The 23,205-nt window shown below is 40.1% G+C and overlaps 1 protein-coding gene across 4 annotated transcripts in view; it reads left to right on the plus strand.

Moving 5' to 3' along the window:
• Positions 1-23,205, plus strand: part of sipa1l2a (signal-induced proliferation-associated 1like 2, genome duplicate a) — a 598,903-nt gene that overhangs the window by 181,161 nt on the left and 394,537 nt on the right. For all 4 annotated transcript variants that reach the window (XM_087978567.1, XM_043680159.2, XM_043680179.2 and 1 more), the window contains exon 2: positions 17,104-18,982. In XM_087978567.1, the coding sequence (XP_087834693.1) occupies positions 17,473-18,982 (1,510 nt within the window). In that variant the 5' untranslated portion in view covers positions 17,104-17,472. The remainder of the gene's footprint in view (positions 1-17,103; positions 18,983-23,205) is intronic.

Below are 23,205 nucleotides of genomic sequence, written 5' to 3' on the forward strand. Positions count from 1 at the left end.
GGAATCCTGAGGGACAGGATGTACATGTATTTGGAAAGGCAAGGACTGATTCAGGATAGTCAACATGGCTTTGTGCGTGGGAAATCATGTCTCACAAACTTGATTGAGTTTTTTAAAGAAATAACAAGGAAGATTGATGAGGGCAGAGCGGTAGATGTGATCTATATGGACTTCAGTAAGGCGTTCAACAAGGTTCCCCATGGGAGACTGATTAGCAAGGTTAGATCTCATGGAATACAGGGAGAACTAGCCATTTGGATACAGAACTGGCTTAAAGGTAGAAGACAGAGTGGTGGTGGAGGAGGGTTGTTTTTCAGACTGGAGGCCTGTGACCACTGGAGTGTCACAAGGATTGGTGTTGGGCTCTCCACTTATGTAAATGGCAAAAAGTAATTTGGGTGTGAGCATAAGAGGTCCAGTTAGTAAGTTTGCAGATGACACCAAAATTGGAGGTGTAGTGAACAGCGAAGAGGATTACGTCAGATTACAGCAGGATCTGGACCAGATGGGCCAATGGGCTGAGAAGTGGCAGATGGACTTTAATTTAGATAAATGTGAGGTGCTGCATTTTGGGAAAGCAAATCTTAGCAGGACTTATACACTTAATGGTAAGGTCCTAGGGAGTGTTGCTGAACAAAGAGACCTTGGAGTGCAGGTTCATAGCTCCTTGAAAGTGGAGTCGCAGGTAGATAGGATAGTGAAGAAGGCGTTTGGTATGCTTTCCTTTATTGGTCAGAGTATTGAGTACAGGAGTTGAGAGGTCATGTTGCGGCTGTACAGGACATTGGTTAGGCCACAGTTGGAATATTGCGTGCAATTCTGGTCTCCTTCCTATCGGAAAGATGTTGTGAAACTTGAAAGAGTTCAGAAGAGGTTTTCAAGGATGTTGCCAGAGTTGGAGGATTTGAGCTATAGGGAGAGGCTGAACAGGCTGGGGCTGTTTTCCCTGGAGCGTCGCAGGCTGAGGGGTGACCTTCTGGAGGTTTACAAAATTATGAGGGGCATGGATAGGATAAATAGACAAAGTCTTTTCCCTGGGGTCAGGGAGTCCAGAGCTAGAGGGCATAGTTTTAGGGTGAGAGGGGAAAGATATTAAAGGCACCTAAGGGGCAACTTTTTCACGCAGAGGGTAGTACATGTATAGAATGAGCTGCCAGAGGATGTTGTGGAGGCTGGTATAATTGTAACATTTAAGAGGCATTTGGATGGATATATGAATAGGAACGGTTTGGAGAGATATGGGCCGGGTGCTGGCAGGTGGGACTAGATTGGGTTGGGATATCTGGTTGGCATGGACGGGTTGGACCGAAGGGTCTGTTTCCATGCTGCACATTTCAATGACTCTGTGATAGCCTACGTTTCCTCATTAAACCGTCATTTTTAAGATAGAATCTGAATGTATCCCTGAATGATACTTTGTCTATGTATGCCTTTTGATACATTCTCTTTAAATTTTCATCTTTAAGCTGTAACTCAGTTAATTTATCTGAGCTAAGGATGTCCGCTTTGTCATATGTCTGCTCCTGGTTTGTGTCAACCATCTGATCAAACAGGGTCTCTGCTAATTCCACTTGCACTTCCTTATCTATATCATTTGACCTCTCCTGTTTCAACTGGTGACTTTGTGACTTTGTTACCACACAGTCAGGAAATATCCCAGGGTATGGGTCCTGGAATAGTTCAGTTACCTGAATTTCCATAGGCTTTTCAAAAACAGTACATAGAACTCCTACCTGTGAACCAGCTATATCATTAGCAAGGACAAATTGTATTCCTGGAGCTGAATTTTTTCCAGTATTCCTACCACGACTTCACTCTTCACTGGACCCTCTAACCTCACTTTACATAATAGAGTGCTTCTTGTCTCACTCTGAATTTCTGTTACTAGCACCTTTTCTGGCAATAGTCTTTCAGAGGTACATATCTCCTCATCTTTCAACATCAAAGATTGAGAGGATCCTGTATCTCTCAATATTGTAACGTGTTTACCTGCTGCTCCTGGCCTATGTGAATAAATTTTACCTTTGCAGGTATATGGTTTAAGATCTGGCTCTTCCTCCATAACCAACCTCCGACTAGCTTGTACATTCTGGTACAGCTTTTTTGCCTCCATCATGCTTTCTGTCACCATTCCTACAAAATTCACTGGCTTATTCTGTTTTCCTACTGGCATCCCAGTGCTTCACCTAGCCCACCAACACTGATTTCATGTGGCTTATTTTATTGCAGTGAAAAGACTGGAGATTTTTAACTTCCTTCCCCTTCAAAGATTTCTTTTTTACCCCGTGGCAAGTTATCCTTCTGATCTTTACCGAGATCTACTTTTCCCTTTCCATGTGATAATTTCTCTTTTCCCCAATCTCTGTCCCTCGCTGATTGAAATTGATTTTGGAAGCCAAGTTTTGACTTTTAGACCAACTCCTGACCATCAGCTATTTTAACTGTCAATCTTGGCTTTTTAACTCGATGCTCTTCCACATGAGTTCTAATTCCTTCAGGAAGCAAAGTTTTGAACTCCTCCAAAATAACCATCTCTCTGAGAGGGTCATAGGTTTCCTCTATTTTTAATGCCATTATCCTCCTATCAGATTACTTTGTTTGATCCTTTCAAACTCAATGTAGGTTTGACCAGGGAACCACCTTAGATTCCTGAAACATTGTCTTGTAGGCTTCTGCCATAAGCTCGTATGCACTTCAGATGGCTTTCTTCACCACCTCATATGCCCCAGATACTACCTCTTACTAGCTCTACCTACAACTTTTATTTCAATCAACAAAACCCACAGTGGTCACTGGCCACTGTATTTGTGTAACCACCTTTTCAAATGAGATGAAAAAGGTTTCCACATCCTTCTCATCAAATTTAGGCAATGCTTGAATATATTTAAACAGTTGCTTACCAGATCTTTGGCTACCATGGGTTTGCTCATCCACACACTCTTCCTCACTGTGCTTGCCTTCAGCCTTCATGTCCATCCTTTTAAGCAGACTTTCCTGTCTGAATGACAATTTCTGAAGTTCAAACACCCTTCTTTTCTCTCTCTCTCTCTCTCTCTCTCTCTCTCTCTCTCTCTCTCTCTCTCTCTCTCTCTCTCTCTCTCTCTCTCTCTCTCTCTCTCTCTCTTCTCCCCCCCCCCCCCCGTCTCTCTGACACACTCTCTCGCTCTCTCTCTTTCTTTCTCGCTCTCTTCCTCGACCCCCCAGCTTTTAGTTGTAATTCCGACTGTTTCATTTCAGTTGCACAGTCCTTGTCTCTTGCCTGTAGCTCAAGCTGCTTCATTTGCAGTTGAACTTTAACCAACTTGAAAGATTCTGGCATTTCCAGCAAATTTAAATGCTGAGTTCTTGCTGTAATTATCTCAAACCCAACAGACTATTTCAACTTAATGTTCCAAATTCCTGCAACAATCTCCATAAACACCCCGTGGCAGAAAAGAAAATATCAAACACAGGGTCTTACAGGAGGGAGATGGAAGAGAGATTCAACATGTGACACTTTCTTCCATGTAGCTGTTTCTTGGACGAGCAGCCTCAAAACTGACTGCTTGCTCAAAGCAAATCAAACCAGAGAACAGCTGAGCTGGGAGAATTGGCCACTCCCCTTTCATTGTTTAAGTGTTTGTTTTAAACTTGAAAGCCGTTTACCTGAGGCAGTATCTGTTAGTTATTACCAAATTGGCACTCTAACCCATCCAAGCCAAACCTCTCAGAACTCTGCATTTATGACCCCTCTGAAAACAAAATCTAAGGACAACGTATCCTTATTAAAGGAGCGGCATCATCACAATGGATTGGGTATATGGACAAGATTTTTTACCTGGCTTGGGGGAGTCCAAAACTAGAGGACATAGATTTTAGGTGCGAGGGGAAAGATTTAAAAAGGACCTAAGGGGCAAATTTTTCATGTAGAGGATGGTGTATGAATGTAATGAGGTACCAGAGGAAATGGTGAAGGCTGGTACAATTATAACATTTTAAAAGGCATCTAGTTTGTATATGAGTAGGAATGGTTTAGAGGGACCTGACCAAATGCTGACAAATTGAACTAGATTAGTTTAGAATATCTGGTCATTATGGATGAGATGGACTGAAGGGTCTGTTTCCATCCTGTATGTCTCTATGACTCTATAATTGCAGTTTGCAATTAGGGGTTAATTGCATATTAATTTGCATAATTTAGTTAAAGAACCACAAAATGGTCCATGTACTAAATGGATTTTTCAAATCAATCTTCATAAATGAAGTCTGGCTAAATTGCGAATTTAGCAATATTATAAACTCATTAGAAAGAGGTGGCAGTGACATGACAGACTGAATGGCCGCCTTCAGTGCTGTTTCTATTGAATGATAACATATAATGTTGAAATTGCCTTGGCTATTTTCTAATTTTCTCAGACTGGCAGCAGTTCAGGCAAAACTGGATGATATAGCTGGAGCATGTACTTTGCGTATAATGGTGCACATTCTGCAAGCCAGCTTCTTAACGACTACGTTTTTTGACTCATTTGACAGCACAAAGGAGTGTATAATGGAATGCCGGAGTCTGAATTTCATGGAAGATTCCTGTCACAATGGCAAACTGCAGAGCTATTACTAGTTCAAGGCTAAGAAACATTATGCTGTTAGCTGCTATCTACTCTGTGGTGTGTTAATGCATCCCATGGCCTGGCTGTGAAGTAAATTGCTTTTAAGCAATATGTGCCATGACTCTATGGATCACTGCTGAATTAACAGGCTGCTTAACTCATGATACCTAATAGATCAGGGCAATTTTATTAAAAATCAAGTTGCATGGTTTAAATTGGGTATTTTTTTGAAAAAACCGGCTTGTGACACTGATACAAAGAGAAATGAACCTGGCCTTAAGTTAACTACCTCCGGAAGTCTTCCTTCTTTCATCTCTTGCATTCTGCATTGATTCATCTCTTTGGAGGCCATATTGGAGGTGTGACACATTTTTAATGACATCTTGCTCCCCAATTCTAATTCAATTATAATAAAATTCAGATATCCCTTTTATATAAAGCATGTTGAAAATAAAAGTGGGCTTTTCTCTAGTTGTAGTGTATTCTAGTTCCTCGGAATAAACTGAATGCTCTGAGAAGAATAAATAATTGAGGACGTCTGAACTGATGAAAAAGAAAGGTTCCAAGGAAAAAGTGACTATGCTAATTCATGGATGTGGCTATGGCACTCTTCCCACTTTAGGAAACGTGTGACATCATCAGTTATAGCAGAGACAAATGCAGAACAAAGCTCCCCAACTCTGCTTCAGCAACTTACTTGGGAAGTAAAGGTCCATTCTGCAGCTATGTGCACTTTTTTCTGTGCAGGAATGCAACATTTTGTTTTCTCTACACATGGGCTTTGAGAGGTTGCTACTTAATGCTGAATAGGTATTTATGCAATAGGCCTAAACCTACAAGGTACATTCAAATACAAGGTACATAGAAGGTGCTTTCAAATTCATCTCATATAGGATTCTTGGAGCCCACAAAGAAGATTCCAATTCAGTCAGTCTGTGTGTAATTGTGCCCTGCTCATGAGGTGAAATGCCAATATTTTTCTGTCACATGATACCAATTATTGTTTCTCCAGGGCAGTAGTGAACGAACTGCTAACAACTTGATTGAAAATCTTTAACCAGAGATGTAGACTCCAATGCAGAAAAGGGAAAGTAAATACACAATATTAAGTACTTCACATGGGATGTGATGATTGGGATGAAATCATTTAAGGAGAGTAGATTGGTGGTCGGCTGTGTCAACAATTCATGAGACAACTGAACATCTATTTTTGTGCAATGAATATTACTTGGCATAAGAGTACATAACCTGATACTTTTTGAAATCTCATACCAACCATTATGTGTTAAACGCAAGGCCTTTTTGGGTCCTGTGCTCTTAAACTCCCATTTTAATGCTATTCAAGAAATTTTCTCATGAAGTGAAATCTATTTAAATAGTTGTAATTGCCCTAGTTACAATTAGGATTGGAAATGAAGAGTAGGTGCGTAAAGGAAGGAAGTATCTTCAAGTAACTGAGATTTAATAGACTTTGATTGTAGGAGTGAAATATGGTAGCCTGGCATGATACGTATTTGTGGATCAGTGGTGCTGGAAGAGCACAGCAATTCAGGCAGCATCCGAGGACAGGCAAAATCGACGTTTCGGGCAAAAGCCCTTCATCAGGAATAAAGGCAGAGAGCCTGAAGCGTGGAGAGATAAGCTAGAGGAGGGTGGGGGTGGGGAGAGAGTAGCATAGAGTACAATAGGTGAGTGGGGAAGGAGATGAAGGTGATAGGTCAGGGAGGAGCGGGTGGAGTGGATAGGTGGAAAAGGAGCTGGGCAGGTCGGACAAGTCCGGACAAGTCAGGGGATCGAGTTGCTGGAGGTTAGAAACTAGGATGAGGTGGGGGAAGGGGAAATGAGGAAACTGTTGAAATCCACATTGATGCCCTGGGGTTGAAGTGTTCCGAGGCGGAAGATGAGGCGTTCTTCCTCCATGCGTCTGGTGGTGAGGGAGCGGCGGTGGAGGAGGCCCAGCACCTCCATATCTTCGGCAGAGTGGGAGGGGGAGTTGAAATGTTGAGCCACGGGGCGATTTGGTTTTACCTCATGATACGTATTTGTCCCAAGGCAGGTTTTAACCATAGCTGAGGGGCTGAACTATGTCTTTCAGAATGGAGTAAAATATTTTGCACTGGGACATTTTGAAATGTAATAATGAGTATGTGCCATACACCAATTCTCCAGCCTTCACTACAGAGGTATTGTGATACGGCTGGAGTCACTGAGCCATATGATATGATTTGTAGATATCTGTGTCTCTTTGGATTATTGTTCTCAGCAAGAAATTTTTAAAAAGCAAAAGGACAAACAGATTGGAAATTCCTTATTCTTTTTAACTAGTTGATTTTCTTATTAAAAAATCTTTAAGCGATTGTTCAGAGTTTTATTTGATCTACACAGTAACATAATTGAATAATCAGTGCATTGGTGAAGAATATCTTATGGAGTTGCTTCTTTCTTTACAACTATCTCCCCAACTCGCCTCATTCCTGATGAAGGGCTGATGCCTGAAACAATGATTCTCCTGCTCCTCAGATGCTGTCTGACCTCCTGTGCTTTTCTAGCAACACGTTCTCAACTCTATCTTCTCAAGTACTACATTGCATACTTCATCTATATTTACATCTTAAGATAAGCAGAAACTAGTCAATAATTGGAAAATTAAGTTCCACCACTTGATGCTGAAGATTCAATTTAGAGGCCAATTAGGATTAATTATGTACTATTATTTTCTGTTCAATTCACATTTCAACTGAGAGTTATTCAAGTGGCTCCTAAACTATGGTCAGGAGGAGTCACAGGTTAGGTACCAGTGTTACTTAATAGGATTCCACACTTCAGTCAGGCCAGGTTGGAAGCCAACTTTTTTTCTGTCAGTGATCTTTTGTATATTGGAACTGTTAAAGTTTTCTGTTATTAAACATCTTAGCAGCTCTGAGGGGGCTAATAAAAGTAAGGTTGTTGCAAATAGCTATTGAGTACCTCAAGGTATCTTTGGCTGCCTTGAACACTGAATCACATGCACAAATGTTTTTCTCTTCCATGTTGTTTATAACAATTCAGAAGTTACCATGTTTAAAGTAATAGAACTATCATCTACATGTGGTGAAAGGATTAAAGCAAATGTACAAGTTTCAGGAAGTACAAGCTATATACGAGACTTTTAAATTCCATTTTGCATTTTTTATCATTCATCTATGGATGGGCATCGCTGGCTAGACCAGTATTATTACCCATTCCTAATTGCCCAGGGGCTAAACATCAACCCCATTGTTGTGGGTCTGGAGTAACATGTAGGCCAGACCAGGTAATAATGGTAGATTTTCTTCTCTAAAGGATTTTAGGAATCAGATGGGTTTTTATGACCATTGACACTTGTTAACCAGTCACCATTATATTAATTTTTTTTTCATTTCTGGTTTTTATTGAATTCACATTTTCACCTCTGCCATGAACCCATGCCATAAAACATCAGCCTGGGATTCTGGATTACTGGTCCAGTAACATTACGACAACTGGAGTTAAGACAAATTGTACCCTTCAGGTTCTGCATGGATAAAGGGTAAATGTGGGTAATTGGACCAGTATTTACAGCTATAATTAAGTTTCATTTTGAAGTCACTTTTGGCCCTATTTCTATTTTTGCATCATAGAATCCTATGCTCGTAGGTACCTTACACAGGTAAATTTATCAGACTGTAATCATAATCTCCTGCCAGTGATAGTGCTGCAGTGTCTTTACTGTTGAGAGATTGTAGAGATAATTTGACAGGTTTATATCAAAAGTTGTTATAAATATGAGCATAAGAATTGAAATAAAAAGTTAACCAGAAATGCATGAAGATGTAGAATTATGTTCACGTATTTTGAATTGTAGTTTAATGACGAATGTGTTCCCTTTCCTGTTTTTACAACTTTTCTGTTCCTTTTTCATAATTGCATTTCATATTCAAGATTAACTCTGTTACTTTCATTTTATCTATACTCTGCACTGCATTTGATTACTGTTTATATTTGGGTCGTCTTTTATATGTGGAATAAACAATTTGATGTTTACGATACCACTTCCTGAATTTTAAAGAATGTTTTTGAATTATGAATTCAACTAAGTAATCAGTTTTAGCTTATTGTGCATTATTGTGCCCTTGAATATCAAGCAGTATCTATACTTTATTCACTGATACATGTACACGTCAATAAAGCAAACTGGTTGAAAAGAGGACTGATGAAGGAGAAAAGGAAAAACTAACTCTAATCAGCATATTTTTGTACTGTTTGTTCATAGGTATTTGATAATACACTGCAGCAGTCAAAATGCCAGGGTGATGAAATCTTGATTTGAATCCTGTTGTTTTTCTTAAACAGGGTCTTAAAATAATGTGAAAATTTAAAAAATGGAGTATATTTGTTGTGCTGTCTTGATAATAAGTTGCAATATAAGAAAAAATAACTTTTTTTTTATTCTTTCATGGACTAAAGGTGTAACTACTAGACCATCATCTAATATTTATCCCTATTTAAGAGTCAACACATTGCTGTGGGTCTGGACTCATGTTGGACACACCAAATAAAAATGAAAGATTTTCTTTCCTAAAGAACATTAATAAACCAATCAACAGTGGTGCTATAGTTGCCATTACAATAGCTTTTAACTGCAGGTTTATTTTTATTTAATTCAAATTTTACCAACACAGAGGAATTTGAACCCAAATTCCCAAAATAGAAGTTGGTACTCTGAATTACTACTCCAATAACATTTACCACTATGCTACCACCACACCCCAGTGATAGAGTTGTGAAAATGTATCTGTCATAGGGTTGCAGTTGGAATATTGTAATTACACCATGATAAATTTATAAGATTTGAAACATTAAAATTAAACCATCTGGGGAATATTCAGATTGCCACAGCAAGTGATGAAATATTCTGCAAATGTTTACCTGAAATTGTATATCTTGTTCAGTAGGTTTTTATTAAGTCAAATTCAATATTTAGTAGGTTTGTTTTAAATATTTTTCAAAGTCCTATAATAATTTTGCAAGTTGATGTGGAGGTGGCACAGGAGAAGAAATGCCAAATTCTACCTTTTCAGTGAGTTCCTATTTGATTTGTCCTTTATAAATTTCAGAGATTTGTTCATTTATGGTGACATATATTTTAGAAACTTATAAAAACTGAAACTTGACGTTTGTTGGTACAAGAGCCATGCTATCTCAGTTTTACCTTGTACTCATCAGAACAGAGGCAAGGATATCAAATTTCAAAGGAAGCACCATTTATACTCTTTTAGAAAAAGGGTGTTGATTGGTTGGTAATGTCAATAAGGTTGGTGAGCGGGAAGCGAAGACTCCTTTTCTCATGGATAGAAATGAATAATTACTCAGTTTACAGCTTCTTCCATGCGCAGGTCCCTCATCGTGCCCCACCACTCCTTTCCTCCCTCCCCATATCTACTCAGTCAATTAATTAATCAGTTATCCTTACTACACACTCAACTACTTGCTATATTAACAAATTTACCTCTTTAGATGAAGACAATAAACAATCCTTGAACAAAATTAATGAAAAATTAAACAGTACTTTTTCATATTCTATAGTTTATCAGGCTACAGCTGGATGATTTGTGGATTCCAGAACAGTACATATTACAGGAGGGATGTGATTGCAGTAGAGTTGGTGCAGAGGAGATTCTCTCAGATGTTGCTTGGGCCTGGAGAGGTTTTGTGATGACAAGAGATTGGATAGACTGGGGTTGTTTTCTTTATAGCAGAGGAAACTGAGACGGGATGTGATTGTGATGTATAAAATTATGAGGAGCATAGATAAGATAGAGTAGTCAGGAAGGACTCTTGGTGGATTGTTCAATAACCAGGAGGCACAAATTTAAGGAAGGAACAGGAGATTTAGAGGGGATGTCAGGAATTTTTTTTTCACCCAGAGTGTAGTGAAATTTTGGAGCTGACTGCCTGAAAGCTGATAAAGACAGAAACTCTTCTAACATTTAAAAAGTATACAGGTGTGCATTTGCGATGCCAAGGCATAAAGGCTATTGGTCAAACATTGGAAAATTGGATTAGAATAGTTAGGTGTTTGTTTTTGATCAATGTAGACTTGATGAGACAAATGGCCCTTTTTTGTGCTGTAGACCTCTATGATCCTATGATCTTCCCTTATAATACAACTGGTAATTCACAATTATGTTTTCTTTTCCTATTCCATAACTATTAGTATTTACCCTTCTGTTTCTAAAATAAAATAATTTTAACATATTTAATCACACAATGACCTAATCAAAAATTAATTTTTTTTTTACATATCTTGTTCTTCTCTCCCCTGCAAGAACCTTTAATAACTTCTTGGAGCAAAGATTTTGTGAAACTATCTGACAATTGGAGACTTGCATCAACCCACTTTATTTTGATATATTGGAACTGTGCTAGGATAATATATGCAACTGTTGAGAGGAAATAAAATATTTAAGAAATTACATTCAGAAAAATCTTACTTTCCTGTATGCTAGCAAGGTCAATACTCAACTATTCGCAGTGTCACTCTTTGTTGAATACACATTGTCCCAAAGAGAATAGTTATCCATGTATTATCCATTCTATAGACAGTTTGTCTTGGGGCGGCATGGTGGCTCAGTGGTTAGCACTGCTGCTGCACAGCGCCAGGGACCCGGATTCAATTCCAGCCTCTGGCGACTGTGCAAACTCCACACAGCCATTCACCCTATGTTTGGTGCTCTGGTTTCCTCCCACAGTCCAGAGATGTGCAGGTCAGGCCATGCTAAATTGCCCATAGTGTTCAGGGATGTGTGGGCTCGGTGCTTTAATCGGGGGTAATTTAGAGTAATAGGGTAGGGGAATGGTTCTGGGTGGGAAACTTTTCGGAGGCGCGGTGTGGACTTGTTGGGCCAAATGGCCTGGTTCCACATTTTAGGGATTCTGTATTTTTCTGATTCTTACATAGGAATTCCTTTAGTATTTTGGAGAAATACACCCTTGTATCTACAGCTTCTGCTGACACCAATATTTTACTGCCAAAGGTACTTTTAACTATCGCATTTATTTTCATAGCTTCCCAAAGGTCATGGTCAACATCTATTATTTTTCCCACCATATTCGAATAACCGTCTAAAAGATTGGCATGTGAAGAATCACATTTCAAGAAAACACTAGTTTTGTATCTCTGAACAACTCAAGACTGGAAAATGGATTATGCATTTTTCTGAATTTATTTCATATTTTATTTACTCTCAAGACTTCCTCAATAGTTGCATGATTCTCTTTGAAACCCCCTAGTCACCAGGTCTGGTTTTAGCCTTTTGTGTCGTATCAGGTGGCACTTTTTCTATACACAGTTATATAAGATTAGATGTTCATCAGCTACCTTACATATACAGTAAATTCTTTCCAGTTCTCCAACTCTTCTTTTATTAGGCATTATTTGTCAACATATCTTTTTAATTTGTTTGTAGCCGTTGAAACGTTTTGATCCCATGGGCCTCTCCTCCTTCCTGTGGTATGGGTCATAAGAGGTAGTTTTGAAGCCCACTTGCGTCACGTGTCAAAATATACTTGAAAATTTTGCTATGGAGAATGTACGAGAGTACTATTGACCTCATATTTATGTTTACTTCAAAAAGATACATTTCCAGGACATGCTCCATTTTCCTGCAGAGAAATATTAAATATTTTAAAATATCAAAGAAATTTTAAAAGCCCAAACGGCCCTCATGTACAAATATATAAATATGTATATAAAACAAATAAAAAACCCAACTACTTAACTAAATAAATAATAACTAACAACAAACTAATAAATAATAATAACACAGCCCAGCCAACCAAAACACTAATTCTCTAATATCGAGAGCATTAATTTTCACCTATTCATACGTTCGCAGATCCCCCCTCTGGATATTGGACTATAAAACGCAATCGTTATGGTTATACAAAAGCCCTTGTTAGTGTAGCAGATAAAATCTGTCCCCGTATTCCAAAAAAGGCTGCCATGTCTTGTAGAAATTCTCACTTTTGTGGTGTACCATACTTGTGAGAAAATCCAAGGAGATATGCTCCAAAACAATCTGCCACCAACCTGACAGGCCCAGGAATTTTCGGATACCCAACCTAACAAGATATTCTTTCTTGCACAGAAAGTGAGGACGTTGAAAAGTTTTTTTTTCTTATGCGCATCTACAGGGAACACACTGGGCAGGTCAAAAAGGAGGGAGAGATTGGGTCCTTCTCCACCCTTACACCCAAAATCCCCTCCATTGCATTTTCTCTTCTTTTTTTTTATAACATTTCAGCGCAGTACAAGCCCTTCGGCCCTCGATGTTGCACTGCCCTGTCGTACTAATCTGAAGCCCATCCAACCTACACTATTCCATGTACGTCCATATGCCTGTCCAATGATGACTTAAATGCACTTAAACTTGGCAAATCTACTACCGTTGCAGGCAAAGCATTCCATGTCCTTACTACTCTGAGTAAAGAAACTACCTCTGACATCTGTCTTATACCTATCTCCCCTCACTTTAATGTTGTGTCCCCTCGTGTTTGCCATCTCTATACTTGGAAAAAGGCTCTCCCTGTCCACCATATCTAACCCTTTGATTATGTTGTATGTCTCTATTAAGTCACCTCTCAACCTTCTTCTCTCTAACAAGAACAGCCTCAAGGCCCTCAGCCTTTCCTCGTAAGATATTCCTTCCATACCAGGCAACATCCTATTAAATCTCCTCTGCATCCTTTCCAAAGCTTCCACATCCTTCTTATAATGTGGTGACCAAATTGTACGCAATACTCCAAGTGTGGCCATACCAGAGTTTTGTACAGCTGTACCATAACTTCCTGGTTCCAGAACTCAATCCCTCTATTAATAAAGGCTAAAACACTGTATGCCTTCTTAACAACCCTGTCAATCTGGGTGGCAACTTTCAGGGATCTGTGTATATGGACACCAAGATCTCTCTGCTCATCTGCACTCCCAAGAATCTTACCATTAGCCCAGTACTTTGCATTCTGATTACTCCATCCAAAGTGTATCACCTCACACTTGTCCACATTAAACTCCATTTGCCACCTCTTAGCCCAGCTCGGCATCCTATCTGTCTCTCTGCAACCTATTACATCCTTTGTCACTATCCACAATTCCACTGACCTTAGTGTCGTCCGCAAATTTACTAACCCTCCCTTCTAAGCCCTCATCCAGGTCGTTTATAAAAATGACGAACAGCAGTGGACCCAACACCGACCCTTGCGGTACGCCCCGCTAGTAACTGGACCAAGATGAACATGTTCCATCAACTACAACCCTCTGTTTCCTTTCAGAAAGCCAATTACTAATCCGAACTGCTGTCTCCCACAATCCCATTCCTCCGCATTTTGTATAATAGCCTACTGTGGGGAACCTTATCGAACACCTTGCTGAAATCCATATACACCACATCAACCAGTTTACTCTCATCTCCTGTTTGGTCACTTTGTCAAAAAACTCAATAAGATTCATTAGGCACGACCTACCCTTCACAAAACTGACTGTCCCTGATCAGATTATTCTTTTCTAGATGGTTATAAATCCTATCTCTTATAACCTTTTACAACACTTTACCAACAACTGAAGTGAGACTCACTGGTCTGTAATTACCAGGGTTGTCGCTACTACCCTTTTTGAACAAGGGAACCATATTTGCTATCCTCCAGTCCTCAGGCACTATTCCTGTAGACAATAATAATTTGAAGATCAATGCCGAAGGCTCAGCAATCTCTTCCCTTGCTTCCCAGAGGATCCTAGGATAGATCCCATCCGGCCCAGGGGACTTGTCAATTTTCACAATCTGCAGTATTTCTAATACTTCTTCCTTGTGAACCTTAATCTCTTCTAGTCTAGATGCACGTATCTCTGTATATTTCTCGCCAACATTTTCGTTTTCTATAGTGAACACTGCCGAAAATCCATCACAGCACTCCAGTATGTTTGAAGTCTATCAATGCACCAGAGACTATGGGTAAGAGAGCCCTTCATCAGGAAGCTCCGGCCTGCAACGTCGATTTTCATGATCCTTGGATGCTGCCTTTTCCATCAACACACTCTCAACTGTGTTCTCCAGCATCTGCAGACCTCACTGTCTCCATATGTTGAAGATACCCCCTGGTTTAAATTTTCACAAATGATCTGGAGCCAGGTGGACCCTGTGGAGAATCTCCAACTGCAAAGCATGATTCCTATTGATATCTTTCTTGAACTTTCCCAAATATCTTCCCATGCCTCTGAGGAGACCTCAGTGCCTCGCTCTCTCTCCCACACTCTGCAGAGTCAATTGAACTCAACTGATGGGACAACTCCCAAAAGATGATATATAAAGTGATGACAAAGTGTACTCTTAGCACTGAGCATCCTCCTCTCTATGTTCGATTTGTAGGGATCAGTCAACAGTGTAGTCTTTTTTTGAACAAAATCCCTAACTTGAAAAAAATGCGAGGCCACTGTTAGATGGCTCGTATTTCCATGCTAACTGATCAAAGGGCATCATTGTGTCTCCCTCAAGTAAATTACTCATGCAAGACACACCCCTAACTACCCAATGTTTGAGTTCTGAATCCATCATCCCTTGTTGAAAACCCAGCATACCTACTATAAGTGTAAAAAAAAATGTTTTGCCAATATTGCCTTCCCTCTGGCGAATTGCGCTCCATGCTTTAACAGTATTGATAACTATTGGGTTATGCCAATATTCCTTAACTATCCTCATTCTGTTCAAAAACAGCAAGCTAGTAAGGGGCACCTTGTGTGGGAGGTTTCGATATCTAACCATATTGAAAGCGGGTCCCCACGAGCCCAATCGCTCTCGTAAGATAAAAACGAACTTAGTTGATGGTTTTCAATGTCAGGGAGATCCACACTCCCCGGTCTGTGAGACCATTGCAGTTTAGCCAATTTAATAAGGGGCCGCTAACGATATCAAATAAAAGAGCTGAACCAGTTGTTCAGTCTCCTGAGCATTTGCTTATCAAAAATCAGGGGGAGCATCAATATAGGGTACAACAAACGAGGAAGAATATTCATCTTAATAAGCGCTATCCGACCGGAAGTGCCTCCCATCTTTGAAGGTCTTGTTTGATTTTGTTGAATAATTGAACAAAATTAGCTTTAAACAACCAATCAAGAACTGGAATAATGAATATGCCCAAAATAATAAAACCACTCTGTGACCACTTAAATGGAAATCAAAATTCTCCCTCAAGACCGAGATAGGCATAGCCTCTGATTTTGCAAAATTAATCTTGTACCCCAAAAAGGTGCCAAATGAGCTGATGCATTTGCTGGAAATTGCTGGATTTGACAAACAAATTAGGACATTGTCCACGTACAACAAAATCTTATGTTATTTTGACCACATTTCTGGAGCTGATATATTAGAATCCCTACGAATGGCCTCCACCAACAGTTCAACCACCAATGTAAAAAGCAATGGTGAAAGGGAGCAGTCCTGCCGGTTGTCCCTAAAAATGTTAAAATTGCTTGATCATACCCCATTGGTGATGACTGAAGTGAGAAGGTCACTGTACAGACCCTTTATCCATCTTATAAAGGCTTCATCCAAGCCAAAACGCTCCAGAGTATAAAAAAGATACCGCCACCAAACACAGTCAACTGCCTTCTCTGCATCTAGAGAAATCGCCAAGCCCTGTATTGACTGTTGTTGACATGTTTGAATTATATTAAGCAGCCTCCTAATGTATCTCATATTTGTGGTTGCTTGAACAGACATTACTTGCTGAATAATTCTGAGTATATGAGGAATTACACTAACAAACAATTTAAAATTATCAGGAGGCTATAAGAACATAGCAAGCCAGAAGGAGGTGGAAAAGTCGATGTTTTGTGTATTCACCCTCCTTTAGGACCCACCAGGCATCTAGTCCTTAAGAAGAGTTAATACCCAAAAATGTTGACTTCTCCACCTCCTGATGCTGCTTGGCTTGCTGTGTTCTTCCAGCCGCCTGTTGGTTTATTTTGGATTCCAGCATCTGCAGTTTTTTTTTTGTCTCTAATTTAAGCTTATCAATTGGGTTTGCAATGTGACTCATGCACACTTTTATATTTTCATGTGCAAGGACATCCTTTGCATGAAAAAGGAACATATTCAGGCATTGCTCCTTTGAATTAAGCAAAATAATGGAGTACAGTCGTTTCATGGCAATGCCTTGACCAATCAGTTGGTTTGTCACCCAATGAGGACCTTTTACTTATGCAGTATAAATTGTTGCTCCCTTTTGAAACTTGGTAATCTTTTATCAAACCTGAAGAGTATACAACAAAATGCTTTGACATCCCATCTATTACAGAAAATTTCAAAATAGAAACTTTTTTTTTATTTTGCTGTCATTCAATTTTAGTCCGTAATTCAATGACCGCATTCTTTGACTTTTTTCTATTATTATTTAAATTCTTGCATCGATTTTGGTACACCTGAAATCTTATTAATTGCATCTATATTTTGATTTTGTTTCCATCTAGATTCTTAACGAAAGTCCATCTCTGAAACTTACTGAAGCATCTGTTGGCTATACCATCTTTACTTTGAGCTGCTGGTCCACTGAAGGTTTAGATGGCAATGAGTAATATGCAGCGTAAAGATCTGAACACTGACATGAGAGGGGCGCAAGATGCACAGCTCTGACTGCAACTTTTACTGATCCATCATTGAAGATGGTACACTGAATTCTGATGTTTTTTTCAATTAAACTGTTCTAACCATTATAGATCAATTTTTTTTTTGTAAACTGATTACTTCCATCCTGGGCAGCTTCTAACACTTCACAGAATTGACCATAATGTAATGAAGTAGACTTGATCTTTCATTTAGAATGTTTGCTTGTTTTCTCAATGGATATGAGTGACAAAAAGATCGTACACGAAGAGCAATCGCATTCCAGTGGTGCTTCAGGATTCTCCATAGAGTCTGCTAGAAGCATGCAGTCCGATGATTTCTTTCCTAGAAAATACAAAGTCATTAATGGTAACATGGGGCCTCCAATTCCTTCTGGTACACCGTGCAAATCTGACAGCAGCAGTCAGCTTAATGGCACACCTGCCATGCCAAAGATGGGTGTGAGGGCAAGAATCTCTGAATGGCCTCCAAAGAAAGAATTTGCAAAAGAAGGAACAAATAGTAACCTAATGACATGGGATAGCAGGTCATTGGCCAGTTATGAAAATGTTTCCATGATGAGAGGTAGTCAAAATGGACAGAGTGACCAAAGTGTTGAGGGTCTGCCTGAGGAGAACCCGGATGTTGCTGAGGATTTGGAATTTGCAGATGCGAGATATATTTTTGGCGATCTCTTCACCAGATCTCCACATAGGGGCCTTCACCCGATAAGACAGAGGAGCAACAGTGATGTTACGATCAGTGATATAGATTCTGAAGATGTTCTTGATCAGAATGCAGTAAATCCAAACACGGGTGCTGCTCTTCATCGCGAATATGGAAGCACTTCTTCAATTGACCGACAGGGTATAACTGGTGACAGTTTCTTTGCCATGCTTCGAGGATATAGAAGTGAAAGTGAGGACCAGAGGAGCCCTGGCCCACTTGGGCTTAGTGATCTGTTGCGCTGTGATTCTAGAATGTCACCCAGTCTACAAGCAGCAACTCAGATTTCCCGAGCTGAATTTGTCAGAGTTTCTGGATATGATTATGTGGATAGTCCACTTTTTTTTTGCAAAGATAGCGATAAGCCATTCAAACGGAGATTGAAACCTGAAACAATAGAGGCATCTCTTTTTAGAAAGTTGAGAACTGCAAAAAGTGAACATGAGGCTTTAAGGTTCTCTTTCGAGCAGGAGGAGAACAGACTGGATAAAAGCAACCAATTGTGGATGTGTCACAAGTGTTTTGCACACTATGATGTACAGAGCATTTTGTTTAATATAAATGAAGCAATGGCAAACAGAGCTAATGTAGGGCAAAGAAAAAACACAACCACTGGTGCATCCGCAGCTTCACAGCATCCAATTCCAGGAGGCTACTCTGCAAACTGTGAGTCTCCAACAGGCAGCAAAGAGGAATTAAACTCAAAGGAGAATTTGGATTCTGATGAGGGAGATGGGAAAAGCAATAATTTGACATTGGCATGCCCATACTTCAGGAATGAGATTGGCGGGGAAGGGGAGAGACGCATCGCACTTTCCAGGGCTAACTCCTGTTCATTTACTTGCAGTGAAAGCTGCTCCTTTGAGTCCTCACTCAGTTCTCACTGCACGAATGCAGGTGTGTCAGTATTAGAAGTACCAAGAGAGAATCAAGCAATCCATCGAGAGAAAGTGAAGCGATACATCATAGAGCACATTGATCTTGGAGCATACTATTATCGTAAATACTTCTATGGGAAAGGTAAGCTGGATGTTTTCAGTAAGTGTTGACCTTCTATTTTAAGCTAGTTGATATTTTTGTGGTGTTTATCAGAAGAAACTTTAAAAATGCACATTCTGCAAGTATTTGTTCAGTTTTCTATGACTTTCTTTCTACCTTGGTGACTCTATTTTGTTACTCTGACTCATTCTGTATGTTTATAGTCCATATTGTCTTTGTTAATGTGTCTTTATCTTTCATTTCTTCAGTGCATGTCTTCAATCCTAAAATTAGAGGCCGGTTTATTTTGGAATGCAATTAAGAAGCAGTTATGTACACAGACTAGTGGAATTCTGAAACACACTTCCTCATCTCCCAAAAGATTGTGGATGCTGAGGATCAATTGAATGTTTCAAAGCTGAGATTGATAGGTTTTCGTTGGATACATGGAGCAAAATCCAGTAAATGGCTTCTGCTCAGATCAGCCATGACCTAATCAACCGGCAAAAAATATTGTAGAAGATAAATTTGTGTCTGAAAAATGCAGTGAGTGATGAAGGCTTCTGTCTCAGACTCAGAAATAGATTGTCTAGCAAATACAATGAAAAGATATAATAATACAAAACATGTGGTGATGCAAATTCCTGGGAATGAACAGCTGATCAAAAGATATTTCAGAACTAATTACAAATAAAGCAATGGGTCTCGCATGGAATTGTCCACTCATTTGAAAACATTTTTTGAAAAAGGGATTGAAGTATCTGGCAGAGCACATTGCCCACTGTTATAGACTCTTCTCCATTTTCAATATCCTGTAAATAGGATGTACATCAAACGGAGCATCTATTTCACCAGACTAAAGACGGTAGAAAAAATTTGAAAGGCTATTTTTTATTATTTATTTAATGTTATGTCAAATATGTTTTTAAGGGCACTTGATTATTGTTGGGGTGAATTAAGAGAAGGTCAGGATCGAACAGTACTTTTTGTTTAGTCAGGTTAGCGTTATAAAGCAACTTTGATAACTGCAAGGCATTTTACAGTCATTAATGAGTTTTAAAATGTAATCACTGGAAATGTAGGAAACATAGCCAAATGGAGCATTGCAAGATCCTACAATAAGATGATGACCAGATAATATGATACAAGTGTGAGATAAATATTGACTTAGTATACCAGAAATGACTCTGAAATTTTCAAATACTCTTGAGAGGGAGAAGGACTTCAGTTTAGCATGTCTTCCAAAAATTGTCCTCTCTGACAGTGAAACACGCCTTCCATACTGCACTGAAAGAATTAGCTGCCATTTTGTGCTCATGTCTCTGGAGTGGGATTCAAATCCACAGTCGACTATCTTAGAGGTGATATTGCCACTGCTGATGGTTAACTCTAGCAGAATCTTGGGGGCATTCTGTTTGTAATCCATGTTCAGGGAATAATATGATGTTTTGAGGGAGATATCATAATCTGCACACTGTTCTCATATCAGCGAGAAACGTGCTGATTTTCAGCATTTTGAGAGCATGTGGTGTTAGTCTTCCAATATCAACAGTTTCGGAGACAAAGGAGGTGACTCATTTGCTGCAGGATTCATACCATCTGACCTGCTCATGTAGCCACAGTATTTATATGATTGGTCCAGTTCAGTCTGTGGTCAATACTATACTGTAAAATATTGATAGTGGCATATTCAGCAATAATGACATTTGAACAAAGGGAGATGATCAAATTCTGTCTTGTGAAAAATATCTCAGTACTTGTGGAGCACAAATGTTACATGCCACCTATCAGTCCTAGCTTCTATGTTGTTTAGGTCCTGATGGATATGGACACTGACTGCTTCAGTATCTGAGGAGTCCTGAATGCCTTTGACTATTTTGCAATGGCTCCATTTTCATTAAGATTCCTCATGGTCTACTCAGCTAAAATACTGATCTGTTGTTAAATGTAATCACTGAAAATGTTGGAAACATAACCAAATGGAGCATTGCAAGATCCTACACCCTTCTTTGGAGTGGCGTCATAAGCTGATTAGCCCTGGCTGAACCCAAACCAAAAGATCACATTGTACTGACATTTTTAAAACAAAAAATCTTTACATGTAGGTATATAGGTATATGTATACATTGAATATTGAAACTTCCAAGGAAAGGAAAATAAAGTAAGAAGCAAAGATGGATTATTAAACAATACTGGCAACTAACATCAAAGGGATGTAAATAATAAAAGGATAAAAGAGGTGAAGTGGGGCAGATTAAGGATTAAAAAGGAAACAAATACAAGAAGGCTGAGGGTTTGGCTGAGGTATTGAATAGGTTTCTCTAGCATGGTCAAAAATTAAGAGGCTGCAGAAAAGGTGATTGTATTTAAATTATATCAGGACCGGATGAAATGGAATCATAGAGATGTACAGCACGGAAATTGACCCTTTGGTACAACTTGTCCATGCTGACCAGATATCCTAAACTAATCCGGTTCCACTTGCCAGCAATTAGCTCATACCCCTCTAAACCCTTTCCTTCCTATTCATACAACATTTGAAAGGCATCTGGATGGATGTAATTGTACCAGTCTCTGGCAGCTCATTTCATGAGAGAGAGAGCGCGTGTGAGAGAGCACGCACGTGAGAGAGAACGAGACAGAGAGAGAATGCGTGCGCGAGTGAGAGAGAGGCGGAAAGAGGGAGAGAGATAGAGTCATAGAGATGTACAGCATGGAAACAGACCCTTTGGTCCAACTCGTCCATGGCAACCAGATATTCCAACCCAATCTAGTCCCATCTGCCAGCACTGGGCCCATATCCCTCTAAACTGTTCCTATTCATACATGCATCCAGATGCCTTTTAAATGTTGCAATAATTAGTAGCCTCCACCACTTCCTCTGGCACCTCATTCCGTACATGTACCACCCTCTGCGTGAAAGAATTGCCCCTCAGTTCTCTTTTATATCTTTCCTCTCTCACTCTAAACCTATGTCTTCTAATTCTGGACTCCCTCATCCCAGAGAAAAGCCCATGTCTATTTATCCTGTCCATGCACTGGATACCAAAGGAAGTTGGAAAGGAAATTCTGAAGCCATAAGCCATAATTTTCCAATCCTCCTCAGATATAGCTACGGTCCCAGAGAACTGGCAAATTACAAATATTGCAACTGATCGATCAGATCAGATCAGATCTAAGTCCTGCTATATTGAGTAATAGTGGTGGTAAGTTAAACAACTTATTGGAGGAGGAGGCTTTACGATTATCCCCTTCCTCAGTGATGTGGGAGCCTAGCATATCATTGCATAAGACTAGGCTCAAACATAGAAAATAGGAGCAGAGTAGGCCATTTGGCTGTTCATAGGGTGAAAGTGAGGACTGCAGATGCTGGAGATCAGAGGCAAGATTAGAGTGGTGCAGGAAAAGCACAGCAGGTCAGGCAGCATCTGAGGAGCAGGAAAATCAATGTTTCGGGCAGGAGCCCTTCATTAGGAATGAGGCTGGGAGCCTCCTGGGTGGAGGGGGGGTTGATGTGGGGCTGGGGAGAAGTAGCTAAGAGTACATTAGGTGGATGGAGGTGGGGATGAAGGTGATAGGTTGGAGAGGAGGTTGGAGCGGATAGGTGGGAAGGAAGATTGGCAGGTAAGACAGGTCATGAGGATGGTGCTGAGCTGGCAGGTTGGACCTTGGTAGGGTTGGGGAAGGGAAAATGAGGAAATTGGTGAAGTCCACATTTAATGACCTGAAGTGTTCTGAGGTGGAAGATGTCGCGTTCTTCCTCCAGGCGTTGAGCAGTGAGGGAGTGGTGGTGAAGGAGGCCCAGGACCTACATCTCCTTGGCAGAGTGCGAGGGGGAGTTGAAATGTTTGGCTACAGGGCGGTGGGGTTGATTGGTGCAGGTTCCTGGAGATGTTCCCTAAAGCACTCTGCGAAAAGGTGTCCAGTCTAACCAATGTAAAGGAGACTGCATCGGGAGCAACGGATACAAAAATGACATTTGTGGAAATGCAGGTGAAACATTGGTGGATGTGGAAGGCTCCTTTGGGGCCGAGGATGGAGGTGAGAGGGGGAGGTGTGGGCACAGGTTTTGCAATTCCTGTGGTAGTAGGAGAAGGTGCCGGGAGGGAGGGGTGGGTGCGCATGGACCTGACCAGGTAGTCATGGAGGGAACGGTCTTTGCGGGAAGCGGATAAGGGTGGTGAGGGAGATATATCCCTGGTGGTGGGGTCCATTTCTAGTTGCAAGAAATGTCGGCGGATTATGCGGTTTATGTGGAGGTTGGT

This window comes from Chiloscyllium plagiosum, unplaced genomic scaffold (genome assembly GCF_037043375.1).
Source record: "Chiloscyllium plagiosum isolate Xiang-an unplaced genomic scaffold, Cpla_swu_hap1 HiC_scaffold_3, whole genome shotgun sequence".
Taxonomy (NCBI): domain Eukaryota; kingdom Metazoa; phylum Chordata; class Chondrichthyes; order Orectolobiformes; family Hemiscylliidae; genus Chiloscyllium; species Chiloscyllium plagiosum.